Genomic DNA, 27,064 nt, shown 5'->3' on the forward strand with positions numbered 1-27,064 from the left:
TCACTTTTTCATAATAGAAAAAAAATTCAAAGTTTCTAGAACACAGACATATATCAGATATCAGCTGCTTCAGCACATTCACAATGAAAGGACCTTGTAAACATTTAAGTATGTGAAAACAATTAAATATAGATGAAGACGTCCTGTCTCTCTGTTTAGCATCTGCTTTTCCTTCAAAATAAAATAGAAATTAGAAACTGGTTAAAAGAATATATGTGGGAAAATAGAGGAAGAGAGAATAAATAAAATTACAACTGTCATCCAAGAGATTAAAGTCCTTTAACTAGGTTCCTTTGTGGTTCTTCATTTCCACATAAATGGGTTTCACAGCTACAAGTTACAGCTGATATTTATGTATATATAAAATAAAGGAAAAGAATAGCTAAACGAATTTGGACTGCTTCAAAACCTCCTCGTAAAACATTGGTATCAGGGCTGATTTCAGTCCCAAAAATCTAGAATCAAAGGTTGGACAAAGGTTGCTTTAAACTGCCAGGTGGATGAACTGACATTTTTTGTTTCTTCAAAAGAGAAATCAAAACCAAAGGAACAATAATGAATATGTTAAGGCACACAAAAAAGGTTTCTGTGCATTTCAGACTTGATTATGTTACCTCTGATTTCTTCTACCTCAAAAATGAGCAGTTAGTTGTCTTTCTTAACATAAACACCTTATGTTTATTTATGTTTCGCACCGTAAGGCAAATGTGAATGGCATAAAACACCAAACTGTCTCCAAAACTAATGTGTTTTAAAGTGTTACAATTAAATTTGATTTATTTGTCATCTCACTTTTATACACTATGTACAGTGGTTTGAAGTCTGCCTCAGTTTGGGCAAAACGCATGCACCTCTTCTTTGAGCTTATAACATTCATTCACAAAGACTTGTCTAATGTTTGGAAATTGTCAACAAGGACTTTCTAACAGATATCAGCTGGTCGGAGAATCAACATTAATACTTTTGTTTGGGTTTAGAGTAGGTAAAAAAAAACTTGACAAATAATTTTACTAAAATTTGCATTGGCAAATCACAAAGTTCACCTTCATTCAACAGCAAAAATGTGTGCACTACACCCAAACCAGATTTTACTCCAACCATTTCCTGCTGTTAATTATTATCATAGTTCTACCTTAGATACAGACACTGAAAAAACCTGTTGACGATAAGTAAATAATAAAGGTTTAATCTAACTTGTCCTTTGATTTTGTGAAAAAAAAGTGTAATCATACAAATTGTGCTTCTCAAATTTCCGTAAAAATAGGGTATTCACAAGAATACATAAAGACATACATGGAGCAACTGTATGTAAATATTTTTTTCTTAATTTTCTATGTTTTATACTTGTAGTATGAACAGCAGAGCTGGTATTGCAGTCAGAGTTGTAATTTCTGTGTTCTATTTCCTTATGTTTACCTGTTTCTAGAGCTAAATCAAATTTCAATACAACATCGCATGTAACACTGATTTAATATGAACTGTACTGTAAGATAATGCCTGTCAAAAATGGTACTTGATTTTAAGGAACTTGTTTAGTTATTACAGGATGCAGAATCCTAGTACTGTGTTGTAATTTGGTCCTGCCATCACAAGGTGATGGAAATGCAAAAAGTTATTTGCCAATTACCATGAAGCACCTCCACAAGCCTGCTGGAACTAAAGAAAAAGGTTCTATAGTATACTCTTAAATCAGATTCTCCAAAAAATGAAGAATTCAAAATCAAAGAAGCACACCAAAATCTGAGGATCATTGTAAATAAGTCAGTTAAACGTAGCATATTGTGAGTTTATCAATCACTGTCCTGTGAGTCCAAGCTTTTACTTGAACCATGGTCTACTGATCAGTAGTCAATAGTTAGCTAAAATATACAGCCATTATCATCAATAGTTAACCTTTGGATGTTGTACCTTATGTTTATGGTACATACAGATATGTACCATAATTTATAATTTCTTCAAATGACACTTCAAAGGCTACATGTTCAATATATTTTGATTGTAATACATTTTTAAGACTGCACCGAAGGAGTAGCAAAATACACATTAAACTTTTTCAATTGTAATATACTTTCAAACTGGCTTGACAGTACAAGGAAAAAATATCCTGAAGCAATAATTGTTACTTCTGGATAAATTATTTTTGCATTACTAGTCATTAATAAAGGACAAAATCTTCAATGGGATTCCCTGTGGTATATGATAAATAATTTTCTTAACTGCTTTGTGCTTATTTTTTGATGAGAGTTTATTAAAATGTATTCCTCCACCCATATATATATTCAAGTAATGTTTCAAACCGGGGGCACTAGGACCTGAGCTTGGTGCAGCCGCAGAGATCTTGCAGCCTGTAAGAAGTTTCTCACTTTCTTTCTGAACAATTTTCAAACAAGTGCAAGGCTCAGATAGGAGAGCGTGGATTAAAACAGTTGTTGTGCTCTTTGTGTTCGGTGGAAGTGGACATACAAACTGGGATATATTTCAGGAAGCTTCAGGAATTCTACATCTATGGGAGAAGATACTTCAAAGGTAGGTGGATTAAACATTCATTTACAATGCATGAATTTGCCATGACACTGTAAAAATAAGCAACCAGAAAGCTCATTGTTAAGTAAGCAAGCCATTTTATGTTTTAAGTTTATATACACTTAACATTTGATTCTAATTTTAGTTAGAATTCTTATTGTAAATTAATGAAAATCACCTGTCATCTCCCCTCATCCCCAAGAAACCTACTAGGTTTAACTGCATCGTGTTACAATAGCAGCGATCAGACTTGCTCCCACTTCAAGGTAATGTCCTCATGCATTCCTGCAGATTGGTGTATTTGAATGTCATCTGAAGTTGTAAACAAGAAGCTAGCTGTAGGGCACTTATCTGAAATAATGTACACCCACAAACCTACTGCACATTATTGCATAATTCACATTAAAGTCAGCTATTAGACTCAAAATGACTTCATCTGGTATCCTTGGAAATTTTAACAGGCCTTTAACTATACATATGGAAGCCTTTATTGTTGCTGAGAAAATCACTTAAAGTCCTGCATGCTTACCAGGGCGACATTGCCAAAAGTACGTGGCTTACAGCAAAGGGATCAGCTTCATGAAAGAGGTAACTCAGATATGCATAACATGATTGCGAACTGGCATTAAAAGAAGAATGCTTTACAGAAAGAAAGGCTTCTCTGCACACAGACAATAGGAGCAGTAGTCGGTTTACAGCAACAAAGAGGGACAAATCAGAGGGGGGTGGGCTGCAGGTAGCAAGTTGCCCACAGAGCTGAGCTTGGCTGATATTCAAACATACAAATGCACAACTTGGATTTTGATATGCAGTTCCTTAGTTATGGTTAATAATCTTGGATTATATTTTTCAAATAGATTCAACAGATTAAAAACACTTTGATGCTTTGCGGTAAGAAGCAAAGTGTTTTTCCTTGCTTATAGCATCTGTGAAGTATCAGAGACTTTTTTCACATGCTGACAAGAAATGTTGTGGTTAAACTTTTACTGGACAAGCTACAAAACTGGATACCACATGGCTCTCTGTCTCAGATTTTTGTAAATTATTTTGTATTGTCGGGCTTTAAGTCATGGAAAAGAATAACTGTGCAGACATCAAAGCTTAGTTGAGAAAACCACAAGATGCTCTTACAAAACTTCACTGGCAAATACTGGTAGGACGCCTGGAGAGTAACTTAATATCCGCAACGTTATCTCAAGTATGCTGAGTATGTGATATGTTTTGTTCTTAGCATGCATTTCACTACATGTTTGATTTATGGACCATGGCTCACCTAAAGCCACATGTGTTTGCACATATAAATGTACCATTTGTCTCACAGTGAAGACTGAAAAGTGCAGTCACAGTAATTAAGCCTGAACCGCAAAGTCAGCAATGCTTATATGGTGGTGGGACCTTGTTGATGGGTCTTGTCCTCATCTAGCATTCTGAGTTGTTTGAGAAAACTTTACTGAGATATTCCAGAAACTTCTGTATTTTGCTTTATGTAGCACTTTGATACAAAAAGAGAAATACAAATCCATAAAATCTAATCATTCTAAATATTAGTCAGCAAGAAAACTTGAATAACTTGATCTCATTAATCTCATTGATCTCATATCAATTATTTTTCCCTGTACTGCACAACATAAAAATCTACATCCAGAATGCTTTTCTGAGCACCATCTGTAGTTCCTATCAGTGAAGTTTTACACGAGTGAAAGAATAAGCAAGTGAGATTAGCATTCTTTTGACAGGTTACACAAATGTCATCAGTCTAAAAAGAGTGAGAGTGCAACACTATTACCAATGTTTTCTAACATTCAAAACACAGTATCTTAATATCACGTCCTATATGTGTAAGATTTTATCTGGCTGATCAATCCTACTGTGTCAACATTTTAGACACTGAATATGCACTCCTCTATCTTTTGAGGTCCCACAAAGCTCAACGTTAGGGCTCTTTTTTTTTTCTTTTTTTTTTTACTTCTACCTTTTCCCCTCTGCTCCATAATAAGGAGCAATCTAAAAAATCACTTCCCTTGTCTTTGCTGATGAGTATAAGATTCAAAGCAAGCAAGACCCATCAACAAAGTCCCACCACCTTAGAGCAGAAGGACAATTTTTCAAAGAAAGGCTTTTTGGACTGCATGGATGATATTAAAGTTTGTTTAGTCTTGAATTTCCTGAATATAAATGAAAAGAAAATAGAGGTTTGGACCATGTGGGCTCTGTGATTCCACCACTGTTGATTTGGGACCCCTGACAGCTTATTTTAAATCAACTGTCACCGATAGGGATTATAAATTAGACATTGATCTTAAATTGGAAAGACAAATTGAACCAGTTGCAAGATCCTGCTTTTATCACTTTAAATGGCTGGCAAAAGTTTAATACTTTCTGTACTTTGAAACAGCGATCCATGATTTTATTTCATCTCACTGAGATTATTGCCAGGGATTTTTTGTTGGAGTGAGTAAATTATTTCCCTTCCTCTGCAGACGGTTCAAAATGCTGCTGCATGTCTTTTAACTGGCCTTACTTCACTGGCTCCTTGTGCATTTTAGAGTCCACTTTAAAGAGTTTTATTATGTATTCTACAGGGATGGTGCAATTTTATAGCACATTTTTTTTAGCACAAGTAACTATGTTACTTCCAGTTGTTATAAAACTGCTGTGTACATCAAACGTATTTCTTAAAAGAAATTTAACTTCCCTATTTAATGCTTTGAAATTAGGACTCTGTCTCTTTAAGAAGCTCCAGCTCTTTCCAACGCATCACATTCAGCACAACATCACAACATAGCTTCTACATTAGGCTGTTTACAACCATTCTTACCGGCATTGGACTGAGAACTAGTTCTTCTAACGAGCTCAGAAGATGTGCAGTTCCATGAGGCATTTACTGATTGCTGCTGCTGCTAGTCTGGAGGGGTTTAATGGGGGAAATTAAAGGATTTCTCAAGCAAGCATAAAAGATTGAGGACAACACTCCACGCATATTTTTGATGGGGGAATAACATTATAACATAACATAAAGTTCAAAAGAGTGAATTTTACTTAAAACTGCCCCTTTAACTAGCTTTATTGTGTTTAATCTTTGATTGTGCCTATGCCTTTTTTATATATATGATTGTTAATTTTGCATTTTTTTTTCTTAGGTACAGCACTTTTCAGCTATCACTGTTTTAAATTGCTAAATAAATAAAGTTGGTATTGTATTCAGATACTGGTTGTGCAGGCCATTGAAACTTACTACTTAAGTTCAAAATGCAAGTTAAAAAGCTTACTTCAGTGTTTGTTTATTTGTTCTGTGCTCCACGGTGTGTCATTAGTCTACTTGCACCATAATATTTTAACGAGAGCCCTCAAATATTTGGAACCAACATTTATGCAGTAGTGAGCTGCTACGGCCTGCACTACCCTACATTCCAAAGCTTCTTTTGCATGACGTCTGGCATGAAAAGTTTGTAATTGTTCTGCAAGGCATTGTGACTTCTATGGATTTCCACATCCTGAGTTAAAAATGGAATGAGTTAGAGACAGAATGAGACACATTTATTTTCATTTGTAATTTATGGTAAATAGAATAAAATTGGGATTGTTTTCATTGGATTTTTGGTTGTGCAGTCATTATTTTAAAGTATAATAGAAAATCAGTTAAAACAATCTCAATGACTAATTCCTGTCTAAATAGATTCACCGTCCTGAATCAGTTTTGATATGTTTATTTTACAAAGGTAATTATTTGAAGATTAAATCAAATAATTTGTTCAAAATCAATAACTGCTACCACTTATAAATACAGGAAAAAAGGAAAATAGTGGAACTTAAAACGGGACAAGCATCTACTTAATTAAAAAAATTAACTCTTAAAATAAAGATCATTTTTATTATTATTTAGCAGATAATATAGAAAATATTTCGTGGATAACCCTCTTCTTCTAATGTCTCAGACGAACTGACACCAATTATACACCATTATGGAGGATTCTGTTCCTCCTACCTTCACAGTCATCAGGCTTGATAATCCGTCTTTCATGTATAATCATAGCAGCATCTGACTTTCCACAAAAACATGTCTGATCATCACTTTCTGCCTCAGGCCCACTTCAAAGACCTGGCTGCCCATTTAAAAACACAAAAAGAACTAAAGGCTACTGTTAAACCCTGCAGACAGTTATCTCCCCTAATGAGTCAGAGATACTCTCTACTTGCATTAGAAGGGCATTAATAGAGACCACCACATTTAGGAAAGGTGAATCTCCAAGCATTGAAACAGGCCTGTGCCTGAGCAGTATTGTCTCTTTCAAGCAAAGTACCCCTGGAGGCTGCTGTATTTTATCATTCTATGGTGAAAATTACTAGAAGACCACACACATTCATATTGTGTACATTTGTAAACTCTGACTCAGTCTTATCCTGAAAATTACCCAAGTTAAAATTCAACCATTTATGTGTAACTTCTGCTTGCTATGATATGTTCACTACTTACTTATTTGTGTACTTCGTTGCGTCTTTAAAGTTTAAGTAACAGAGTTTTTGGAGCATTCATACTTTTTATTTAAAATGATTCAGCACCAAAAGTAAAAAATCATTGATCAATGATGAAAACATACTGTAGTTTCTCAATTTCAATTATCTAACTGACATTTTTCAGAGTTTGAAGTTTTAAAGTTTGTTGAGCTGATGAGACCAGACAGTTTCTTCTGGTATGAAACTGTAAAACCAGAACCAATCCCATTCCCACACATGTAAACAAAAATGCACACTGCCACTTTTATGGTGTTACATTGTTTAGTTTGCCTAACAGCAGCAGTGAAATTATTTAGAAAAAGAGAAAACCATAATATGGGGATTCAGACAGTTGTAGTGTTGAAATAAGAGCTTCAGAAAGACATTGGATTTCAGGAAAAAGAAGTAAAAAAAAATTCTTATGGAGTTTATAACAAAAGACTAAAGCATTTTCAAAAGCCTGAAAATGCTTTAGTCTTGAATATAACATCTTAATATTCAAGATGTTATCTGCATATTTTTATCCATTTACTGAAAACCATAAAAATGACCCAGTATATTAGAAAAATAATCTTGAAAGCACTCAAGCATTCTATGTTTTGATAATTTAAATAAATTGACTTGATTTTGAATCCTACTTTTGAAGTCTTCCTCTACTCAAAGAAAGGACGCATGTGCAGCAGGTTCAGGAGGATTCTTTCTCCTATTTCTCTCTCAGCTGCAGAAATCGTTGACTTTGCCACTCCAACAGCAGTGCTGATTCCAGAAATCAGTCAGATGGGCAAAGTCTAGTCTCACACTGCGCTTATAAAATGCAAGAGATTCCCCAATTTGGATACATATGGAATAGAAGTACTAAGGAAACCTAACAAACATTCAAGGTGAGCTTTAAAAATAGGTATTCTGACTAACAAACTGAAATATAAAAATGTACATTTAATGCAACCAGATCTCAAAAGGTTGATCAGTTGATGAAGTTTGTCAGACAATCATGCCTCCTTGATTCTAAGGCTCACAATAACTTCAAATTCAACTCTAGCAGCCTGCTCTGGGGATGAGGCATCGCCAGAGATCAACCAACCTTTCAGAAAAAAACTTAGTAGCTTCTTTGAAAAACTCCTAAACACTTTTACATTCAGAAAACCCTCTTTAGGCTCCATAATCACTGTGGCCAAAATAACTGTCTCCTGACTGGAAAAGTATGTAGTAATTGATTATAGCTTTTCATTTTGATTGTTTATTGTGTCAAAGATTAATTTTGAACTCTCATTTATTCAAATAAATCAATAGTTTTAGAGTTTTCTAAAATCTTAAAGAAGCTAAATGTTCATTTAAGATAAACATAACATCTACTGATAGGTATTCAGACAAAACCTTTTGAACCTCATATTTTAAAGACCCCAAAACACCTGTGATGTTTGCTTTGACACAGAGAAAAACTGGTAAAATCCATGGATGGCTAGCCTTGTTATTTATCCTGCAACCTCTTTCATGGTAATTTTTACTTTTCTTGTGATGTTGTATACAGCATACTATGCTGTTTATTGCGTGCATGAACATGGAGACATTTTTTCTGCACCACATAAGTTTCCCCTCTTAGTTTATGTCCTTCACGTAATTTACCCAGAAATAAAATCTTTCTAATCCATCAAATATGTCCCTATTTATTTTGCTTTGTGTAAGCACATTTGGAATTATTGACTTTAATAAACAAACTGTGAAAGCCTGGCTTGCCATGGCATTTGACAATGCTTGCAATAGGTCAGAGCTAAACAAAGAAAAGACAAGAATGACCTGCATAAACAGTCATAGACGATCCTGATGACACATCGCCCTAAACCAGCTGCTCACTGAACGGCACAACAGTGGACTATGTTCAGTTTTTAACCACTTTCCTTTGAAACATATAAATAAATAAATCTAAGTAGTGTAGGCTGTGGTGCTTAAATTTGAAAAAAGGTTTTAACAAATTTTTTTACTTAAAAGTCTCTTTGTGTAGGGTTGTAATTTCTAAAAGAATGAATACCTGGAGCACCAAAAAACTTGTTTTTATTTATTTGAAAGTACTTTGAAACAAGCTCATGATGAGGAGTGGCTTCCAGCTGAGATTTCAGTGCTCATAACTTGTCTGACAAAGTGTACTAACTGGATTATTTTAAGATTGTGTATTTAGCTGTGAAAACCCACAACAAAAAATAAAATGCTGAGTTACTCTGTCTGTGAAGATTTACATGAAAAGAAACACCAGCAGCTGAACTGAAGTAGAAATCTTAGCCATGTTTTCACCATTGCAAAGCTACATTAATCATCTGAAAAGTGTAAAAACATTGCAAATTATGCTGACAATCTATTCTGCTTTGGCACAAAGTAGCAGGAATAATCATACAGACAAAAAATAAATAAATCCAGGAATGCAAACTGCTGATATCATAGCATATAACAACACTTCCGAGATAAAATCTCCAGAAATATAGCTTCAGGTATATTTTATGTGAACTTGTAAAAAATCATTGGACAACATCCCTTTTTTGATGTTTAGGAAAATAAGAGAAATGAAAGCATAACCTGGGTGGCCTCTTTGGCAGAGATTTTAAATATGGGTGGATGCCCAAGTAAAGTCTGGAAACCCATAAAACTAACAATCAACACAATCAACAGTTTTAGACAAATAGCAGCACTGGAAAGAAGTGAAACATACTGAACTCATTGTTTCCTTTAAAAATCTTCAATGGGAAAAATGTGCCTTTCAATCTGTTTAAAGGATCTGATTTTTGTTATGACCGACTTGACATTAGCCAAGTCAGGACACAAGAGGATGTCAAGGTCTGGCCAATCCATCTCTTAAAAGAGTAGAGAAATAAAAGCGGCATTTGATGTGGAATGTACTGTTTTAATTTCCTCCTAAAAGCACATTGACTGGTTATCTTGGCTAAAGCACCAAAGTAGGATCCACTATCTCTGCTTTCTGTTGAAAAAATTGAGCCATCTTCAGTTCCCACAGACTGTTTTTCATATGTGATAAAGTTAATTGACAAAGAAACTTTGTAATGACGCAGTTCGCCCCAGACAACCAGCATCTGCCAAAGTCTGAGCATAAAACAAATGTCCATTTTTGAACGTGAGCCACCAGATGATGAAATAGCACATCTCTCTACCCTGACTCATTTCTTTTAGAAAATGTTTAACTATTTTGAAGTGTTTGAACGGAGACTGTGCATTGTTGTTTTTTGGGTGGATTGTGTTTAGTGACTGTAGTCATCTGTGCTTTTTTCAATGCAGTGAAAGATAACAACATTTTCCATTCCATTGTCACAAGGATTACTTCTGTTGTCACCAGTTTAATTCAGAAAACTATGAAACGTTAAGGTAGTTTTGATGCCTTTTTTGCCATCATTTCAGCTCGTCTTTGATGTCACAAAGTTTCTCTGCACGTGTTTGCAGACGTTAGCTCTACTATATCATCTCCGATATAAAAAAGACTCATGTTCTGTGTCAGAAGCTATTGTACAAACACTTTAAGTTGTAAATACTACATGGTGATATGGCTATTTTATAAGAATGTGTGTTAACACATGGAAATGTTCAGTAAACTATTACTATCCAAATGGCCAAATCAGAGTTTAAAGTTTCTATTGCGACACAAAAAGTGTTGGATGGAAAAGTTAGCGCTATGCTTCAGTGATTGTTGATTGTGCTGATTATGTCTGATGTATTCTGTAGCAAGACTCAATTCCATCTCAGTTTGGACCAGAAGACAACTTTGGATTTCTGTGTCCAAGAGACTTTCACACATCTGCCTTAAATCACAGCTGACTGCCAGCAGAGTCTGTGTTACTCAAGCCAAGGCCGGTTTGTGTTTGAAATGGTTTCCTGCATTGCTTCTTGATAATAGTACAGCAGAACATTGCCACTCCTTGATGTAACAGAACAGCAGTTAGGATAAAATGGAAATTACAAGCCTGGATTGCAAGTTATTATCGTTACTATCATGTTGTCTTTGACACTTTGCCCCATAGAAAAATATAACAATTCCCTTCCCTATAAACTTTAGACAAGCCACAACAGGTTTGCAGATGTAGAAAGCCTCACAATGTGACTGAGATAAGGAAATCACTTTAAACAGTTCACCAAAAAAGTTGTCCAATGCTTAAATAATTACATTTTGCCACATCTAAGTGAAGATATGGCACATATGATGAGGTTTAGCCTGGTTTCATCCAAAGGAAAAAAGGCAGGAGTCTATTGTGATGAATATTTTAAGTGCACATACTGCCTTATAATTGTTGTACCCTTTGATCTTTTCCGCATTTTGTATAATTGTAAAGTGAATAAAAAATTTAATTAAATTAAAAAGATGAATGGGCTTTCAGTTGGATTTTCACAAGAAAAAGTCTTTTTTTTTAATTTGGCTTGAATTTTACTTAGCCACCCAGAATGTTGTTCTGCCCACCACGTGAAAAAAGAAATAATATCTCAAAGCTTTAAACCTACTAACACATTCAGTAGCTATAGACATAAATAAACAGGTTGAACAAAGACAGCATAAATGAGAAAACAACCAAGAAGCCAAAGGGAGCTCTGGAGGAGATCTACATCTTGGTTGAAAAAATCCTTTGACAAAATAACTAGGAGTAGTGAACTTCAGAAATGTGGCCTTTATGTAAGAGATATGAAGGAAGCTGTTGTTGAAAGAAAGCCATTAGAAGTTCAGCTGCTGCTTATACCAAAGCCTGGATGGTTCCAAAGCAAACATGTAGAAGAATGTGCTCTGGACAGGTGAGACTAAAATAAACTGTATTTAACTTCATGCAATTCTAGAAGAAAACTTGTCAAAGACTCAAAGAAACTTGAGAGCAGGCTAGAATTTCATTTTCCAACAGCAGAAATAATCTAAAGTGAGATGTGCAATGAAATGGTTTGGATCAAAACATAATGAAGTGTTAAAATGATCAAGTGAAAATGTCAAACCCAAATCTAATCCAATCAAAGAAAATATCTAAATTAAATGCCATGTCTCCTTTCTCTCTAGTATGACTGAGTTTGAGCTGTTTTGTAAGGAAGATTGGGCAAACATTCCTACATCTAGATATGCACAGCTGGTAGAGAGATGCTCAAAATATTGTAAATGCAGAAAGTAAAGAAGAACTCACTGAGGCTCAAATCATGGACTACTTTTTATTAGCGTGTCCAATAAAATCCAATTTAAATATGTAGTAACTGTAATGAAACAAAATGGGTAGGTTTCAGGGATGTGAATACTTTTTCAAGACAATTTATGGTGATGGTAGACACACTTTTTAAATTATTTTCCAACCAAACTTAATAGGTTCTGACTGTATTTAGCCTTTGACCTGTTTGTGCTGTGTGTTAGTGAGTCAGTGTGGTGGGTTCTTTGTCCAAAAGACTCCAAATTAAATATACTGTAGGCAACATGACAAGAGATCTATAAGTAAGAACAATCATTTCTCCACTGGGAGCATCAGTGAAGACCAAACTATTCTTCTATCATCATATCTGGAAAATCATTGGGACTTCCTTTTCTTTGACATTAATTACATCCAGACTCATTATATGTTCAACTGTGCCCTTGTCTTTTTTAATGTAGCTTGAACTTGTACAGTTAGACACTGAAGCATTTGCCTCTGGATGGAATTCACTGTCCAGTCAGCACATCAACAAAATTACGCCCTGTTTACTTTAGTCTGTCAACACACGCGATGTTTAGATCCTGCCACTGCTGTATCTTCCTGTCCATGAATGTGCATCCATAGAAACAACAAAGTAAAGATGCAGAAACTGTTAATTAGGAATTCCATCCTTCAATTATGACGTGAATGTTTCAAAAAGAGGACATACGATACTGGGATCATAATATTTAACTTTACAGACAGTCCTCTATTGTCTTTTAGACTGTATTTTTGGCAAGTAAGAATATAGTAACAGGGATCCAGTTTTCTTCCAAAATAACATTTAAAATTGTGTATATTTGTTATGAAACAAGCAAACCTCAGTGAAATGGCTTCTGCTGTTTAGACTGCACCCTAAACACAAAGCAACAGAGGAAAACTGTCATTTTAGCCAATGTTTTGAAAGAACATAGAAACAGACATAGAACATAGAAACAGACTAACTTTATTTTGGAATGCTTTACTCCTTACTATTTGGATTTTTAAATGACTCTGTATGGTTAAATGTCATCATTTACATTTTGTCCATGCAGGCCAGTAAATCCAAATTCCTTTGGATTTATAAAACACATCAAAAATAGCACATATCAATATTAATTTCTGAAATTTAGAACTTTTGTGTCTGTCTTTTTCATTAATGAAGAACATCTTATATATATGAAATAGTTAAAGGAAGGCAGATGTGTGTTGATTGTGAAAAAGTCAGAAAACATCAGTAAGAAAATCATTGTACATTATCATTGTTCTTATAAATATTAGGTCCATAATTATTAACAATATATCCCAACGTCTTGACAAAAGGCTGGACTGGAAATGAGACAGTAAAGTTGAACATGAGGGACAGCGAGAGGCCGCTCTTCTTTAAGTTTTGTGGAAAGGGCAATTTATTCTGTCGTCATATGTCGGAGTAGCAGCATTCACATTATGCACAGCTGAAGAAGCTGAAAAGGTTGATTCTGTTCTGGAGACTGCTCTGGAGCTGTTTGCACAACAAAAGGGAGACTTCATAAAATTAAGGACATAACAGACAACTCTAAAAATACTCTTCTTGAGACTGTCACAGAAAAACAGAATGTCTTTAGTCAGGAGGTTCTTTATCACCACTGGAATACAGACTGCAACAGAAAATCATTTCTACAACAACAGCCAGCAGCATGTACAATGACTCTATGACTATGCATGGATAGTCTGAGTTACAAAAGTATTTATGAATTGAACCCAATTGAATTTGATGTATTAATTATGGAAGAAGCTTCAAAGGTCATCTTGCATTATTTTGAAATTATATTAGGACTTCAGCTATGGAACTGGATTTGTCACTGCAGTTAATGACTACCAAGCCATTTTACTTGTTTTGGAAATGCAAGCATATTTGAACAAGCAGTAATGATATTATTTTGTATAGTGTAACAGAAAAGAACTGTGCACAAAAGCAGTAAGGGGTGAGTTACAGCATCAGACTAACCAGTTTTGTTTAGGTCAGGTAAACACAATGAAACTACTTACTAAAAAAGGTATATATTCTATATATTTCCTGTTATATTTCTGAGCTTTTCTACACTTATTCCTATTCACGGTAATGGATAGGCTGGAACTTTTCTTAGCAGCAGTTTCATATTCATGCATTGAGGCGAGAAAACAGAGCATGACAACTTCACCTTAGACCCAGTTGAGAAGTGAACGCAGGACATTTATTCAGTGAGTTAACAGTGCCTTAATCCAAGAGTAGCTTTTACAAATCCAGTTACTGCAAGGAAAGTATTGCTTGGTTAACTGGACATTTCTATACAATGAAGTTATATTAATTTAAAAAATATATATATATGCACAACACATAAGGCACAATCAATATTATTCATTTTACTATTTCACCATTGCCTGTTTCAGATTTGATCCCCAACAGGATCCTTCATGACTTGATGACTGTGAGAGACAAATGCTGACTCAAGCAGTTATAGTTCAATTTAGTGTATTTTAGCTCTTAATCTCCCTGATATTCATCATATTATCTTTTACCTGAGTTCTCAAGGGAAAAGTCAGGCTGACTAAAAGAGCTTCAAAGTTTTCAAAACTCAACAGTGTCAGTAAATCAGCTCAATTCTGGTTGCTTCTGGTAATGCCATTAACCTTAATAATCATGAATTTACTGTCCATTTGTGCATTGATATTAAACTTCGTTCAATTTCAATAAACCTGAAATTCAGGTTCATTGAACCAGATGACTGACTGAGATGTCACTGAGAAGTCAGTCATCAGTCAGTCAGACTATGGAGTCTATCCAAAACTCCACAGTCCAAAACTCATGGAGACAGGAGTACCCTGAAAGAGCCTACACATGGCTTGAAATAAAGAAAAAATTAAAACTGATGCTTCATTTGGCTACTTTCCATCATCAGGAACAATATGTGCTTGAAAGATTATATGTAATAAGCATCCAGATTCAGTAGATGCATTATCTTCTCAAAGCTTGTTTCCTTAAGGTAAGACATTCATCCCAGTTATCAGTTGTAGACAAATGACCACAGTAATGTAATGAGCTGCACGTCATTTAAAGCTTTAAAAGACAGATAAAGTCACATGCACCTTCCTTCCCTTTTGAATAACAGCCAGCCATGGTGGATCATGTTACTACAGCCAGTCTGTGACTATTACCCCATGAATGAATTGAGTTGAATTGTTCCTGGACTTGATTGTATGCCAAACCAGGCTGTTTGTCAATCAACTCAGCCAAGGCTCATTAAACCAACTCCATTAAAGCTAATGTATTGTAGGCCAGTGGTTATGGGTTGCCTGTCCATTCAGGAGTAACAGACCACATAACTGATGGGTCTGTTTATCTAGTTTATTTGACTGTAAAGTGAATACAAAGCAGTCATCATCCAAGAACCAAGAAAATACAAGAAAAATAAAACCATAAAATCCAACTACTTCTATGTAATGTAACCTCCACATGAATTGAATTCAGTTAGTTTTATCATTAATTAACTTGCAAAATAACATTTAATTTAAGTATTGTGTTAATCAGATAAAATAGCATAAATAAGTTGTTTGATACCACTGTGTCTTTTAACAAAGTGGAAATGCTTTTGTTTCTTTTCAGATCTATACCCTCACCATCATGGTTTATATATAAGTTGTTTTTCTGTTGTTGTTGTTGTTGATGTTTTTGCCATTTTGGATTATTGTTTATCTGGGTTTGCTGGTTTTTGTAGATATTCAATTGTCATAATCAGAGTGTAAAACACTTCTTTGACTTTGCAAGAGCTCAGCTTGTGTAATTTGTCTTACAGAATACACAAACACCGTACTTGAGTTAAGGGGTTTTTGTTTTTTTTTGGGTTGTCTCTTTGTTTTCCTTTCCTTAACTGACTTTATTTGCTGTTGTGTTTCTTGTAGCTGACAGCAGTTGTCTCAACATCAAGGCATGGTATTCATTTTAAAATTATCTTAATGTTATGGGGTCAGGTCTGTTACCTATTACTTGTATGCATTCATTAAATTTATGCACACCTTAACCTAAACATCTCAAGGGCCACTTAAAAAGCTTCAGTACATTTCAGGCGAACAGAGCTGTCTGAAAACATATCTCAGGCAAGTGTATCATGACATACATTGCTGTTGAGGGAATTAGCAGAACAGTAATTTTTTCCCTCATATTTATGGCATTTTTTAATACAGCCACTGAACATGTGTAGTCATCAAACATAAAAAGACTGAAAAGGAATAAACCAAAGTTGCATTCTAATGTTCACCCATTTAAATCTCATCACATCCAGAGACCACCTTTGTTTAATTATCAAACACTTCCTGTGCTGATGTGGATTCTGTACAGGAGCACACCACAGTCATTTAGATTAACAACCCATTCACTTCTGTTTACATGTGGCTCACATTCCTTTCATTTAGCAAGTGTACCACTTGATTCATGAGCCATTCCCAGCAGCAATGATTTGAAAAAACAACTACTTCTTCAGACAGTTTTTATGAATTGTGTCATAGATGTTATCATCTCTTGGGATAAGATTTTGCTGATTTATGGTGGATAGTTCTTAGTTCCCCTACGACACTGGCATGTATCTTTCCTTTTAATGTGATAGGAAAATATTGCTGTATTTATTACCTCAGTACACATATTGCTCTGTAGTATGCTCACATTTTTATTTTTATTTTCTTCAAATATCTTTATATTGATTATCAGCAATATATTGAAAAATGTATTGCATATTTTAACTTCATAATTTTAAATTAACCAACTCAGTTGCACATTACTTTGGACTAGAAGTCACTATTTATTGTATAACTACAAGATATTTATTTTGAAATTTGGACTATAGGACTATTTTGCACTATTCAGAATGGGGCTGCATAAACAGCAACACATGTATTTCAAACATGACAGGATTATATTTTCCATGCAATCATCTCAGTTTTTTTCGCAGGCATTTTCAAGCACCTCACTATTCAGTTCAATTATGATTCAGAAAGCTTTGATGTAATAAATCTATTGGCAGAACATTGTGTCTTGGCCTGTACCATAAGATCTGAAATAAAAAGCTTTCAAAGTTTTCACATAAAATTACAGATAGCTACCCAAAGTCACAAGTAAATAAGGAGTTCAAGATCTCTCCCTTCATTAGTAACTAACAGTAAATCTTTCTGAAAGATCTGACTGTACTCTGCTGCATTCTTTTACAGCATATTTATATTTGCACCGTTGTGATTCATTTGCTATTACCATTTCTAGTACACAACAAAGTAACTGCCCTACACCAGTAAAATTAGGGTGAACCAGAATTTCACGGCAATGGCAGTCCATATGGTACATGTTACAGCTGTCCTACACTCTCTTAGTGTCCCAGTGACGTTAGTTTGGTTCCATTGAACAAAGATGGATCTTTGTCTCAGTGAAATATCTTTGAGATGAGAATTTATATCCAGAAAATGCTACATGGCCCAAAAGTCGTTGCTCTCATCAACCACTGACAGATGGAAATCCTTAGCAGTAAAAGATTTTGCAAAGATAGAATTTGCTTGGCCTTGTTCAAGTTCCCAGGAAATTTTGAAATATATGTCTGCTGGATGTTGGCAGGTATATAAGCTGCTTTTCTACTACCTGGAGGCGGAACACTAACATAATTCTTCATATTCATTGTGTTTTACATTAGCATAGCTTACTTTTACATTATCTGAATGTTGTGGTCCTTGTATAATTCATCTTTCTTTCAATATGGCATTACTTTGTCCTTTTTTTAGCATAAACTGTCTACTTTGGACACCAATTTGTTTTTCACAGCTCCATCTTTTAATTTCTTAAATGTAGATTATCAATTAACATTCAGATAATGGGATTTTGGCATTGTTAATCAATTCAGAATGATTCCTGTCTGCATCTTGATGTATCAAATATATTCTGTCCCTCATACCCAGGAAAACATTTTTACCACGTCTATCTGCAATCTAACTAACAAAGGTGTATTACGATTAAGTATTTCTTATTTCTGATGGTGTATGAGCAAATTTATTATGACACTCTATTAATAAGGAAATTAAATCTAAAGCAAAACTTATGTAAAACTCTTCAGATGTAAGATAACTTCACAAGACATCCATTCCCCTTTGAATCATCAGTTGTGTATATTTAAACACACAAACTGAACACAAATTTATCTTAACTCTTAACTCACGAAGCTTTAAAACGTTAATGTTTTATATATGTCATTGAAAACAAAACTGTCAAAACTCATGTTTCTAGCAAAACCAACACAAATTTAAGGTTAACAGTGAACAACACAACATGCTTTTGATCTACAAAGTCTACGTCTTGAAGGTCAGCTTCATTATTTCGGTATGTTCAGCATGTGATGAGCTGGTGAGGGGAACAAATCATATGAACTTCCTCTTCCCGTATTGGTCTTGCAAAGAATGTGTTTACAGTGGGTTTTATGAGACGACTGAGGCACTTTCTCCACTTGTCTCTCAACAGGACTGAAGAGCTGAGACATAGGAGGAGAGCAGAGGAGTGCTGCATGGGGGCCCAAAGCCAGGCCTTATGGCAGGAGGCGCCCAGATCTCTCTGAGCTATAATTACATCCTGTAGGAGCCTCTGAGGTGAAACAGTTCACACGGAAACACTGAAAGGTAAGACATGGAAAGTTGCCAATACGTTTGTGCACAGATATGATTCTATAAATAGCATTTTTTTCTATTTATATAATTTTAAGCTTAATATGTAGGATTTTTGAAATTTGACATTTTTAACTGTATACTACATTATCAATGATGAAACAATGATACAATGATGAATCTAATGATGAAAGTTGTATAATTTTATTAAATTATAGAAATATACATTTTAACTCTGAACTAAGTGTGAAAACTGTTATTCTTATGCTGTTTATGAAATGCGTACATTATTAATAAAAAAGATAATTTACTTCACATTGTCAGGCTGTTTTTGTAAAAGCATATTTTTCCTTAAAAATTAGCCAATCTGAATCAGGTATTAACAAACAGAGTCTTCTGCTTTGCCCTTAAGGCTGAACTTCTTATACCCTTTAAATTTAAGAGCATGTGGCGTCATGTTTTCTTTGTGCCTACAGAGATTTTCTCAGAGTGCTCCGTCTTCCTCTGGGCCTCCAGAGAGTTGCAGGTTAATAAGAGATTATAAATCTTAACCATATGAATGAGTTTACGTGGTTGTTCGTCTTTGTCTTGGTCGTTTAAAGAGCTGGCAGCATGTCCAGGGTGTTACCCCTGTTAGTGATCCACACAGTGTCCCACTCTATCTGGAATAGAGTATAAGTTATAAAGGATAGGGCAGATAGTTATGAAAATGAATACATAATGTTTCAATTAGAACCATTCAAAGCAGAATTTTGTAATTATCAGGTATGTGCTTCCTTTACCATTAAATATCCATTTTGTCAGTGCCAGGTACATTGTTTATGCAGCTTAGTTTTTGCTCCTACATGTGGATAGCTTTTTTAAATACACTTGCTGCTCACAAAGATGTTTTTGTCAGGAGGTGCTAAAATGGCTGATGTTATGTTTATTTTCATAGAAATTGTTGACATTTAAGCTCTTACTGTATTTTTGTTTGTCAATTAATTACATATCTATTATTTTTATTTGTCATCAAAATTGTAAAGTATTTGGATGACAAACTGGTTACTTTTAATTGGGGAGATTATGAACCATTTTTGAACTACTGCAAATACATTGGCTATTTGTCCACCAAGTGCTTCAGACAGTTTTTACTTTTCTACTTTATTTGAAACTTTGGCATTGGGTTCTAATTACTGCAGAACAGGTAAAATCCTCCCTAAAAAGATGAAATTGTAGAAAGCTGTGATCTTATACACCGTATTAGTTTTCTGTATTCATCCAAATATGAAGAAGTGTAAATATATACACGTGAAAGAGAATATAACGATTTTTCTACGTTATTTTTTGAAGAGTTGCTTAGAATATTCATGCCATGGCTTCCTTCAAAAAAATAAAGTAAGAGTTGTCAAAAAATTGCAAAATGCTTGATCATTTAAAACAAATTTGTCTGATGATTCTTTTTTTTGAAATTCAGCCAACAGAATACACTTTAATATTTGCACCTGTTATCTCTAAACTTTCATTGCATTGGGGGGATGCTGCTTATCTCAAGCAATCATTATGGCACAGAAGACAGACAACCTGCACACCCGCACACACACACACACGCACGCACACACACACACACCCACCCGTACATAAAAACACATACATGTTATTTTGTTTGTATTCCCTTTAAATTCCTGTAAAGCACCCTGTATTGCCTTGTTGCTAAAAATGTGCTATAGAAATGAAATTACTTTAGCTTACCCTAACATACACACACACTCATCCTTTAGAGACACCAATCAACCTAACAGTTAAAGATGTTGAAGGGGAAGGCTTCACCAAAGGGAAGCCTCAAATACACATGCATTGCATACAAACTCTATGCAGAAACACCCCAGGCTGGGATTTGAACCCACAATTTTTTGCTGTAAGGCATTAGTGCTACCACCTATGCCAGTGTGGAGCCCTACAGTTTTCATATCAATTTAAACTGCAATACTTGGTTGTTTTTTTTTGAGAAATACAAATTTAGTATAAATGGTAACTATACAAAAGAGAATGTAATGCAATGTAGTAATTTTCTCATGTCAAACTATTGTAGCACAGAGAGGGCAGAACACAGATCTGAGATCCAGTGAGAGAGTGTATAGTTAAAGTTAAATAGCTCTCACAAGTGGTTGCTAGCATATCATAGCTCACATTATGTACTATTCTACAGGCTATGAATTTTCCTATTCAATTGTTGTGCCAACAGTTTTTATCCACAAGCCTTCACCCTGACACCCGAGGCAAACGCAGCGTATAATAGGCAGGTTAGCTGACAGTGCCTGGCTGCAGCAGAGGAACCACAGGTTTTAACAAGCCTATGATGTGTGCTGTGCAGCTTTAAATACAGCACACCACTCGTCAATTTATTCTAAACAGAAAGTACCGATGTTCTGTTTTGAAGTGAGTCAAGACATGTTGACAAAAAAACAGACTTAATTACAACATTTAGTGCAAATGTAATATGATACCTAAAGTATTTTTATTAATCATTAAATCTTTTATTGTAAGATATGTATATAAAAATAATGAAGAAATTATTTTCTTTATAAATATTATGTTTTATAGTTAACACATTGGTTTTATTAAACTTTCCACTGCTTTCTCAGACCGGAGAGCCACTGGAACCAAATCATAGCTTTTGTTGCTTGTACTCCTTAGCCAAATAAAAGCTCCACATCTGTTTAGTTTTAGTTTATAAAACTTATTTGGGGATTTTGCTGCCATGTTCAAAGTCATAACAACACACAAAAGTGAGAAAATTGTGATAAAACAAATTGATTAATGATCATGTTTGGGTTAATGGTTGATCCACAAAGCACCTCTTGGTCCCTGAGACGATGCTTCACATAAAATTACAGCTTGCAGCATAAAATAATTCTCCCCATGCTACCTAAAAAACAAAAAATAGATTCCCTCTTAAACTGTGTGAAATGGGCCTGGATTAGATTGGGCCTGGATTGTTCAGATATACTTGATGACGATAATTTGAAGTCCATTAGGGCAATGTCAGCAATGTGTTTCCTATGCTTGTCTTGAACTATTTCTGCAGTTCTGCAGCTGACGTTGTTTTCCTAGCATTTTCCAACTAATTAAAACCACTGCCAAGAAGTAATATTATTTTATATGTAATGTATGGTCACACATGTCAGATCTACATCCACATTCATAGCAGGCTGCTTAGCATTAAACTGCTCTTTTATATTTCAATATAAAAAAATATTTGATGTATTTCTTTATATAAATCTTATTAAGCCAACTGTCCACAAGATACAAAAGAAAATTTGATTGATCAGGTCATAATTCCCTTCTCTCAATAGCTTTGTGTGCATTATAAGCGCTGTAGATGATAACTACTATAAGACACTGACAAGTGTTAAACTGACGCTTGTCAAATCTCTCAAACTGTGGTTATGAATCCTTCCCAACCTTTTTTGCTAGGTCTCATCTTACCAGAGCGCTTAGTTTGCCATTTGTGTTTTAACCCCTGCATATTTTATTCTGTCTGTTTGGAGTTTTGCCAACAGTTTCCATTTCAGATGGTGGGTTGAACTTCATGCCTGACTTATCTGCTGTGTTTCTTTGTCCTCATAACACTGTTTTTTCACTCATGTTCTGTGAAACATGAGTTTCACTCTGAGGCCTTCACAGCTGTATTTATTCTGAGAATAAATTGCACACATGTGAACCTAGTCATTAGTTGACTGCTGAAGACAGCTGGCTGCAGCAGATACAGAAATGCATGACCTAAGATGACCTTTTGTGACGTCAGCAAATCCATCGTCCTGGTCACATGTATCACAATTTTTCTTGCTTTGAATTCTTTTATATTTATATTACATGAAACTGAGACATTAATGGAATATAATTGCCAGTAAATTTGTTAAGTCTAGTCTGGTTGTTATTTTTAAAGCTGACCTTTGAAAAATACGATCTGACACAGCTGTCATTGATTGTCTTGAGAAATAATATAAATTTGGATGTTTTCTCCTTTATTAGTCAGACTCTTAAAGTGACTCTTAAAGTGAGCATAGAATAAAACAGCTATCTTCTACCTTTAAAATTAAATGATATTAAAATAGTTGGTTGTGTTGTACATAGTTCATGCCAAATTTCAACCTCAAAGATTATATTAGCTCTACCAGGGGCTTTAAATGGTTGCTTTTGCTCTCTCCGGATTATATTATCACTGTTATTGTTAAAATTAAATATCAGAATGTATCCTGTTTATATAAACTAACTCATTCAGACATTTTGCTGCACTTTTTTTTTTTGAGTCAATAATTACTCAGAGTTTTACATAATACAGAAAATTATTTACACTAATCCATTGCCTCTTGGCGTTAGGAGGGATTTTTTTTCTCTACTTTGGAGTTTAACTGCTATCAGTGTATTTCGTCATGAGGTTTAGCCTTGAATGTATGTATAGTAAACTTATTAAAATATTGGATGTATCAAACTTAAAAACTAGCTTGTCTTATAAACAGGCTCTTTTTAAGTTTTGGATCTCAAATAGTTTACAGATTTCTTTTTCACTAAACTCCTTCCATTTTACTTGTTTCAATAAAATCTTACATGTTTGGTTCATTACTGAGCAGATACAAATAAAAAAGAGCACAAAGAAATTATCCTTAAAATTTTATTGTGAACACAATAAAATTTATAGTGGCTTCCAAGTGTATTAAATTTGAAACTGTTGACCCATGTGGTTAAAAAGTTTGGAAACCTCTGCTTAAGATCATCTGAAACCTGTAAATCTGGAAATCCCAGAACCAGATCTAAACAAGACGGAGCAAAACATAGTATTGTAACATTGTATTTATATATTACCTTATTAAACCACCAATTTTACGTGCGCTTTTTTATGTGGTGCTTATCCTTTATTATCATTATTTTGAAGTATGTCATCTTTTTAATTATCTTCATTTGTGTTGCTTTTACTTTTCTAAAACCAAGCAGTAGATAAACAGTTGAACACACAAAGGTTTTAAATCCATTAGAGTTGGCAAAAAACAAGGACAAAACACAGTTAAAGGGTGACTACTGCTTATGACTACCAATGTTTCTGTAAAGTAGCTACAAACAACTAAAACAGCAGTGTTTTTCACATCAGCACACCAGAAGCTGGTTTCTTCTTTCATTTGGATGATTTTTGATTGTGTTGTAACAATTGTTTTCACTCTTCTCATTGGTTATCTTAGATCGTGTGCCCATGAGGTCATCCATGCTGATCCTGTTTCTCATCTTCAGTGCCCAGGCTGTGGCCCCCATCATAGGGGTCTTGTGCAGTGTCACAACAGCACAACAGGACCACCCCACCTCCATCCCCACTGTGGACCCCAAGCTCTTCAATAAGCGCCGCCACCTCTCACCCAGGGTGCTTTTCAGCTCACAACCCCCCGATGCGGAGCCAGAAGAGGGACAGGGTGTCAGCAGGAGGACTCGAAGGCAGCCTCAGCACCGGGGGGTATACTCGGTGTGTGAGAGTGTTAGTGTCTGGGTGGGCAACAAAACCAAAGCCACAGACATCTCAGGCAATGAGGTGACAGTGCTCCCGTATGTGAACATAAACAATGTTAACAAGAAACAGTATTTCTTTGAGACGACGTGTCACAGCCCTCCATCTGGAGGCTCAAGATGTTTAGGAATTGACGCGAGGCACTGGAACTCCCACTGCACCAACTCGCACACTTTCGTCCGAGCGCTCACTACATTCAAGAACCTGGTGGCTTGGAGGCTCATTCGGATCAACGTGGCGTGTGTGTGCGTGCTCAGCCGCAAATCGTGGCAGCAGTGAAGACTCACCCAAAGACTGGCACGCAGAACACAATATAGACAGACACATTAAAATGCAGACCGGTGTGTTTCTGCATATAACTTATCACCAAGGACTTCTCACCCTCTGCACAAAGTAAATTATTCTTGTATGTGTCAAAGTATCAGGACTGCATGTATACACACCAGACCTGGGTCAAAGAGTATCTGCAAGTAGTTTTAGCCATTGAAGTATTAACATGATTGTGAAGGTGTTTTAATCATCTGTTGTTTATATAAAAGAGGCAGTTTGGTGAGGTACATGTGTTCTTTTGCAACTATTAAAGCATTAGACTTTATAGTTGGAAATTAGAAATGTTCTCCTAGTAAAAACCATTACCCATACTGTTTAAAAGAGCTGCAAAACATGGTCAGTCTGCTACATTTAGGAGAATTTATTGGCAATAAGATGTATAATATAAATAGATTCCAGCCATTTAAAGTCACATTAAAATTAGAGTTATATTATTGTGTGGTGGAATTAGTGAGTAAAATAGAGTTGTGTGAAAGAAATTAGTTTCCTTATTACAGATTCCTTATGTTTCTATCTTTTGTTACACTTACATGTTTAGGACTGTCAAGCAAGTAGATAACCAGAATAAATACAAAAACAACAGTTGTTATATCACCATTTTATTTAGTAATGGAAAAACTGTTTACACTAACCTGGTCCTACATAAAAACAATATTTCTTCTTATTAAATTATTAATCCCTGGAATTAACAACTTTTTAAATTCATCTTTTCTCATTCCACCAAGGAATCACTTAAACAGAGCCTGTCAGAGGACAGTTTGAAAGATTTCCAAAGTCATCTTTGATCTAAAGAAAATTAAAAACAGATGTCCATAATTTGGAAGGATTTTGTTTTGGACTGAAGAGACAAAAGTGGAACTTTTCAAGGAGTATGCATCCGTTTACATTTGATGCAAAACTAAAACAGCATTTCCACAATGAAACATGGTGGAAGGAGTGTGAAGGTCTAGAACTTCCTTGTTTCTTCAATAACTTGTTGACTAACAAACTGAGGGCACCATGAATTCATCTTTTTACCGGAAAGTTGGCCGTCTGTTGGGACGACAAGCTGAAGTGTCTGCCACTTAATAGCTGCAAAAACAAAACAAAGATTTAGGAGTTGGATAATTTGTTTGATAGTTTTCTACATATAAATGTGATATAAAAGCAAAAACAGAATAAATATATCAGAGCTGTAAAATTTTTTTCACATCACCCCATTTATGCAAGTTATACTGGCTCTTTGCCTTGCTTATTTTGTAAATCCAGAATAGAATGGAATAATCTATTGTATTTTTCTTATTCATTTTCCATCAACTTTAAAGATATTTTGATGGTCACAAAAATTGAGAAAATTTTTTTTGGCCTTAAGATAGGAGAACAATATGGAATCCAAACAGCCTTAAACTAAGCAGTGATGCAGGGTTATATCATTCAAAGACAATTGATCACAACCCACAAGACAGAACAATTTTATGTCTTTCATAGTGCATGTTTTTTTTTTTTTCTCTTCTGAAGGAGCTGAATAATTGTCACATGTTTGGAAAGAGAAATGAACAGTATTCAGTTAGTTGCAGTCTAGCACTTTACCACAAGATATCAGTAAGCCAAAGAACATTTAATGCAATTTGAAAATTACATATATGTAGAATTTCTTGCTAGTTTAAACTATACTTTAAGAGTTTTTTATTCTCCCAATTCCAAAATATCACCTTTATAAAAACAGCTTTAGTTTAACAGGAACTTTAGTCTTTCTCATTGAAACTGAATACTTACTGCTTAAAAAGGAATTAGGAGGTACTATTAAATGCACAGACTATCCAGTAGCATTTTTACTGAATTCAGCTTTCTTCTTACATTTTGTATGATGTAGAGCCTAATCTAACCACAAAACTACAATAAAATTAGCCCCAAACCTGCAGACAGCACGTTTGCCCTGCTGCAACGTTTAATTTAAGGAGTTATTTTTATGACCATGAACAACATTTTATATTGGAAAAAGAATTATGATGTACTAAATCCCAGATTTGGATAAGAAGCGAGTTTGTGGACCAAGCCACAGCTGCACTGTAAGTCACAGCTTCTGAAAACACAGCATTTCGGTTTACAAGTCTATTCGACTGTAGCTTTTACAAAGCAGAGGCTAAAATCTGTGTTGTTAATAGCAGCTGAGTCAGTCACAATAAAAGGCCCATAAATGTTTTGGCACAGCAACACAGTCAAATTTGTTGTAGTCATTTTTGTCTCACTGTTCAACGTCTTAAAGAAAACCCATCTTACTGAGAAAGACTAATAAAACCATTCAGCGGATACAATTTAACCCAGGTCTGTTCTAAGCAATTTGTTCATTTTTTTAAATAATAAATAATTATGTTAATGTTGTTATTTATTAAAC

The 27,064-nt window shown here is 34.9% G+C and overlaps 1 protein-coding gene across 2 annotated transcripts; it reads left to right on the forward strand.

Moving 5' to 3' along the window:
- Positions 1 to 2,417: 2,417 nt before the first annotated feature.
- ngfb (nerve growth factor b (beta polypeptide)) lies at positions 2,418 to 27,063 on the forward strand. 2 transcript variants are annotated; one of them, XM_044121090.1, is made up of 3 exons: positions 2,418 to 2,526; positions 18,688 to 18,842; positions 24,044 to 27,063. In XM_044121090.1, exon 3 carries the CDS (start codon positions 24,055 to 24,057, stop codon positions 24,637 to 24,639), a length of 585 nt encoding a protein of 194 aa, XP_043977025.1. In that variant the 5' UTR covers positions 2,418 to 2,526; positions 18,688 to 18,842; positions 24,044 to 24,054; the 3' UTR covers positions 24,640 to 27,063. The 2 variants fall into 2 exon arrangements, with proteins under 2 accessions (XP_043977025.1, XP_043977026.1); XM_044121091.1 differs by lacking the exon at positions 2,418 to 2,526 and adding an exon at positions 2,723 to 2,789.
- Position 27,064: the final 1 nt, after the last annotated feature.

The sequence above is a fragment of the Gambusia affinis genome, linkage group LG07, assembly GCF_019740435.1.
Source record: "Gambusia affinis linkage group LG07, SWU_Gaff_1.0, whole genome shotgun sequence".
NCBI lineage: Eukaryota > Metazoa > Chordata > Actinopteri > Cyprinodontiformes > Poeciliidae > Gambusia > Gambusia affinis.